The 6,000-nt window shown below is 39.5% G+C and overlaps 1 protein-coding gene across 4 annotated transcripts in view; it reads right to left on the bottom strand.

Moving 5' to 3' along the window:
* The window catches only part of TEK (TEK receptor tyrosine kinase), a 125,137-nt gene that overhangs the window by 41,809 nt on the left and 77,328 nt on the right, over positions 1-6,000 (bottom strand). For all 4 annotated transcript variants that reach the window (XM_017869329.1, XM_017869331.1, XM_017869330.1 and 1 more), the window contains 2 exons: positions 5,588-5,739; positions 3,546-3,690 (listed from right to left, as the gene is read on the bottom strand). In XM_017869329.1, the coding sequence (XP_017724818.1) occupies positions 3,546-3,690; positions 5,588-5,739 (297 nt within the window). The remainder of the gene's footprint in view (positions 1-3,545; positions 3,691-5,587; positions 5,740-6,000) is intronic.

The raw sequence follows: 6,000 nt of genomic DNA, 5'->3' as shown, positions 1-6,000 counted from the left end.
AAAAAAAAAAAAAAAAAAAAAAAAAAGAAATGCATAACTGGTTTTGTTTTGCCTCCCCAAGAGTGTGATTATACAATGCAGAACCTTTCAGATTTCAGAGTACATTGCAATGTTCAGTAATTTTTCTTTTTCTTTCTGTCTCAATGCTTTGGCTCACCTTCCTTAGAAATGACCTTCAAGTCTTTGCTCAAATATCTTCTGAGGAAGCCTTGACTACCCTATTTAAAATTACAGTCACCACTCCAGCCCTGCCCCAGCATTCTCTACCCCCATTTCTGCTTTGTCTCCAAGACACTCCGCATTTTAGTGAACTATACATTTTACTTATTTATTTGCTCACTGTTTATCTCCTTGTGGGAATGTAAGCTCCATGATGAGTTTTTTTTCCCCCTGTATTATTCACTGCTCTATTCCCAGTGCCTAGAACAGGGGCTGAAACATAATAGGCCTAAAGTAAATTCTGTTGACTAAGTGACAACTTAGGAAGTTGTCCAAGGTCAGGATAATAAAGCCAGTAAGAAGCAGTATCCCCTAACTGGAGGCAGAACGTGCCAGCATTAAGTTAGATAAGTCTGAGCACGCATTTCACTTAGGCTAGAAAGGAGGGCAGTGCTGTGAGTACATTGGTTCAAGTAATGCTTTCCTTATATAATATAAGGCCACCCCTTTCTTTAAACCAGCAGATGCACATTTTATTACAGCCATTAATGCCAGTCTGTGATACTTTTACAAGGGCTTAAAAATTGCTACAAAGGCTTCCTCTTAGTAATATATCATTTTATTTTTTTGCCTTTTAATCATTTTTACTGAGATGGAACATACATATTGTAAAGTGCAAATATCTTAAGTGTATTTATCTCAAAGGACTTTACCCATGTGTACACCCATGTAACCACCGCTCAGATTAAGATAGAGAATATTCCCAGCCCTCCAGAAGGCACCTGTGTGCCCTTTTCCAGTCAATATCCTCTACCCAGAGGTAGCTACTATTCTGACTTCTGTGACTGAAGATTAGTATTACCTGTTCTTTAGTTTTATATAAATGGAATCATAAAGCATGTACTTTCTTTCACTGGTTATCAGGTTTGAAAGATTCATCCATACGGTTGCAGAAATTCTTTTTTATTACTGTTTAATATTCTCTGCATGATTTTATGGGCTAAATTGTATTCCCCCCAAATCACACGTTAAAGTCTTAACCCCTGGTACCTCAGGATGTAACCCTATCTGGAGATAAGGCCTCTAAAGAAGTAATTAGTTGAGAATAAGTTTATTAGGGTGTGCCATAATCCAATATGACTGGTGTCCTTATAAGAAGATTAAATTAGGACACAGGTAGAAAGGGAAGACCCTGTTCCTGTGTCCTAATTTAATCTCCCTGTCAAGATACAGGGACATGATGGCCATCTACAAGCCAAGAAGAGAAGCCACAGAAGAAATAAACTCTGTTGTTGCCTTGATCTTGGACTTGTAGCCTCCAGAATTATGAGAAAATAAATTCCTGTTGCTTCAGCCACCCAGCCTGTAGTACTTTGTTACGGCAGCCCTAGCAAACTAATACGTATGAATATACTACAATTTGTGATTTGTGTATCCTTTCTAATGTTGATGGACATTTGAGTTCATTTCAGTTTGGGACTACTATGAATACAACTGCTCTGAACATTCTCGAAGATGTCTTTTTTGAACATAATACAGCCATTCTTTTGAGCATATACCTAGGAGTAGAATTGCTGGGTTCATAGGGTAAGTAAATGTTTAGGTTTAGTACCTGTTGCCAGTTTTCCAAAGTGATTGTACCAATCTGTACACTGGTGTTAAAGCCTAGTATCTGTTTTTTTTTAACACTATAATAAAAGATGCTGATTAAATTGATTACATTCCCTAATGGCTATTTACATTTTATGGCTGCCAGTCAATGTGACAGCAAAGAGAGAGCAGTGACTTAGGACTGGAGATGCTTCTACACATTGATGTTGTGTGCTGTCTACAAACTAAAAACTAGACCCAGTGACTCTTCTGTGTATTCACCACATGGATTGTTTTGGATGTATGTCCATGGATAGCAAACATTCCCAGAAGTTTAAAAGTAGGGTAATTTTTCTTGTCTGCATATCATTTCCTTTCTTCCAAGAACATGCAAGATGCAAGAAATTATTTTGATCATGTGAATGTTCCACCAAATAAAACAGATTTGGGCTTTTTCCTATAACCAAAAGTACTAATAAGAAGGATTCTGAGGTGGTTCATATGGATTCTCAGGGCACAGAATCCAAATCTATGGGGGTTGCATTTATGCTACTGTTGTCACTGGCCTTTAAAAAATAGATTATGTTCTGAGTATTTACAGCATTTCATTTATAGAAGTTACCTCTGGGATCTCCCAAGAGATTACTAATGAAGTAATGAAAGGGGGCCAAATACAAATCAACTTTGGTCACCTCACAGTCTCCCCCTCTGTTACACAAGAGACTCAGAAAGCAAAATGGGCCAGAAGAGACAGTGCTCGGTTTCGAGTCAGGAGACCCAGGTTTATTACTAAGATTTGTGCTTACAATCTCTGCTATTGTATAAATTGACCCTTTGTATCTGTGGGTTCACATCTGTGGATCAGCCAACCGTGGATCAAAAATATTCAGAAAAAAAATTGTGTCTGAACATGTACAGACTTTTTTTTCTTGTCATTATTCTCTAAACAATACAGGATAGCAACTATTTACAGAGCATTTACAATGTATCAGAAATTACAAGTAATCTTAGCCTAGTGCCTTTCCTAGAATATATGCCAGAGAGCTGTTAGGTATTCTTATCTAAACAGGTGCATAAGTAACTTGCGGATTCAAAATTCCTTGCTGTAGCTACGTACACCAGCCAAGTTAACGTGGACTTACCTCCATTTTAGTTCTTCCACTCAAGCCACCAATCTACACACAAACACTCAGATTAATTTGAATTTTGAAATACTAATTTATAGCAGGAAAAAATGCTCACAGCTCTGAATGTGAAAAGATATTCATGTTAATTATATAGTATAGGCTGGGCTTCTTATTAAGTGAGTAATCCTCAAAATAGGGATTCTCCAAATAATTCTCTACAATAATGAAAAGGAAGTCACAACAACAATGCTAACGTTCTTGTGAAATATAATCACTACCAGACAATGTTGTGCTAGACACAATTCCAAGTATTTTATGTGTTTAACAAGGCTTCACAATAACCCTGAGAGGTACCTAAATTATGCTTCATTTACAAATAGAGAGAGAGACTCAAAAAGATACATTTATTTGGCCAAGGCCACCCACAAGATTATGAGCTGTTAGGGACAACATCAAACCCGGGGCTGTGTGACTCCACAGTGCATACTCCTAATCTCTTCACTCTGGTTTCATGCATATATAATGTTTTCAAGGCTTCGTATCCGGAAATTACCTCCAAGGTATTTTAGTGGTCACATACATTTCCGTCCAGAAGCAGAATCTTTCCCCAGCAACACAAAAACATAGTGCCTCAAGGATACAATCCCTTTTTCTGGACAATGAACTTACCTTTAACAGAAATGTTGAAGGGCTTTTCCACCATCCCAGCTACTGTGTTCGCACTGCAGACCCAAACTCCTGAGTCAGGGGGGAGGATCCGGTGGATGGTGAATATGGCTACTGAGAAATGATCCGTATGGTTAAAGTCTTTTGGCTGGAAAGGTCAAATACAAAAAAATAAAAACTTCTAGGGAGGCATACACACAAAGGTCCATAACACTGACCCCATCTCATTGTTTAATAAGAAGTTTCCTAGGAGAGATCAAGAAGCTAAATGTAATGCTAATATAATCATTGGCTTATTTCCAAAGCTATTGTAGTAGCCCTGAAAGTTTATTTTGGATTGATGCCCTGTCAGATCCTGCTGTTGTATTTGTGTGTTTGGGAGTGTGGGGTAAACACTTACAAGCAAGACGCCTGAAGCATGATTTCTTTTAAAGTACTCCTTGTAAGATTTGTTCCTTTCCTATCTAATACAGAGATGGTTGTGTGGGAGGACAAAGTGACTTCCTAAGTGTTTGAGAGGCTATTAAGTGTGGAGTACTGGAAAAATCCAGGGTTCTGAAGACAGATGGACCTCTGCCATTTTTTTTTTTTTAAGAGATAACACAGTCTTGTTCTGTGGCTCAGGCTGGAGTGCAGTTGAGTGATCATAGCTCACTGCAGCCTCAAACTCCTGGCCTTAAGTGATCCCCCACCTCACCCAAGTAGCTGGGACTATAGGTAGATGCCATGTCCAGCTAATTTTTTTATTTTTTATTTTTTAACAGATGGGGTCTTGCTATGTCACCCAGGCTGGTCTCAAATTCCTGGCCTAAAGTGCTCCTCCCACCTCAGGCTCCCAAAACACTGGGATTACAAGCATGAGTCACCATATCTGGCTTCTTTGCCATTTTTGACCAATTCCTTAGTTACTTAACTTCACCCAGCCAGTTCCTACTTCTGAGGGGGGAGAAAAGAAAAGAGAGACTAGACAATGTTAAGTAAGAAGTTACATATAGTTATGGTCAACCTTACTACATAGTAGCCATTACTTTCATTAACTCATGAAAAAGCCAACAAGATTTTGGAAGCCATCAATTGGCTTCTTCTACCTGATGGGTTGTTTGAGTGGAATCAGGGACATTTGAAACGTGGACCCTGGTAATGGTACATTCTACATATTCTTCCCTCAGAAGGTCACTCACACCTGCCTCTGGTCAAGCTGATTTGGGTCATCTTTGATAGAAAAATAGGATAATAAGTATTTCTAAATTTTTAAATAAAAAAATACATCAATATCCTAAGGATCACTTTCAACATAAGAGAAATTTGGTGGGGGCTCCTGTCTCTGCTGCATTTGGTATAGTTGGGAGAGAGACGGAAAGCATGTTCGAAAAGTAACTTGATCCTTTTAAACAAAAAAGAACTGCTGTGATATTACCTAAGCATTGGTGAGCATCAGCAATGAGGGTAAAGGGAAGAGGTAGGGAGAAACCCAAGGAATGCATTCAGACCTAAGGGATCCTGTGGATTGTAGTTTCAGAACTGGGGAACTCTCCTCTTCTATGCTCCCCTAATCGCTGCTCCAAAGAGCATTATAGGAGTACATCGGTCATTAAAACTCCATGTCCTGGTTGCACCTAGTAGCAAGTAAATCTGCTGATTCATGGTCTGCAACACCACCTTACTCTTCCTGATATGAGTAGTTAGAGATATGGGGACACTGTGAGAGCAAAGCTTTGCACAGACTGACACGTACTTCTCCCCATACCAGCTGGACAATTCTGCAGAATGTGTGCCATCCTTGGCACTCAGCTCTGTCAGTTCCACGGGGGGCATATTCCCAAACTTGCACTGCAGTACTGGCCAACAGAGGAAATCAGTGAGGCTGCAGATGAGGCTGCAGTGAGTCAGTTCTGCCTCTCCAGGAATAGGGCATTTTATCAAAGCCAACAACATACTAGCCTAGGAGGATAAAAGCACTGAATGGTATCTATCGTTTAGCGGGGTGATTACTACACTGAAAGCATCTCATGGTTTAAGGAGGGCAGATTAAGAATGGCTCTTACATGGAGCACTGTCCCATCCGGCTTCACCAGGGTCATTTCTTCATTAGTAGGTAGCGGCCAGCCAGAAGCTTTGCAAATGGGATTAAATTTACCACTGTTTACTTCTATATGATCTGGCAAATCCACTATCTTTGGGGTCATCCTTGGTATGCCTGAAGGAAGAAAACAGCACTGTGAAATCTAATATTTAACAGAGCCAGCAGCAGCAGTAACAATAAAAATAGCTACTTTAGTAAGTCATGCACTGGGCAAGAATTTTGCAAATATTTTATTGTTTTATCATCACATAAGACACCTGAGATGTGGATGCTATTGTGATCTCCCATTTTATGGATGAGGAGACAGAGGCTCACAGCCCAGATTCAGACTCCCTTTATAAATCCAGAGTCCACACTCTTCACCACAAGGCTATG

This window comes from Rhinopithecus bieti, unplaced genomic scaffold, assembly GCF_001698545.2.
Source record: "Rhinopithecus bieti isolate Rb0 unplaced genomic scaffold, ASM169854v2 scaffold_2572, whole genome shotgun sequence".
Classification (NCBI taxonomy): Eukaryota; Metazoa; Chordata; class Mammalia; order Primates; family Cercopithecidae; genus Rhinopithecus; species Rhinopithecus bieti.
This window is presented reverse-complemented; position numbering and strand designations above follow the sequence as displayed.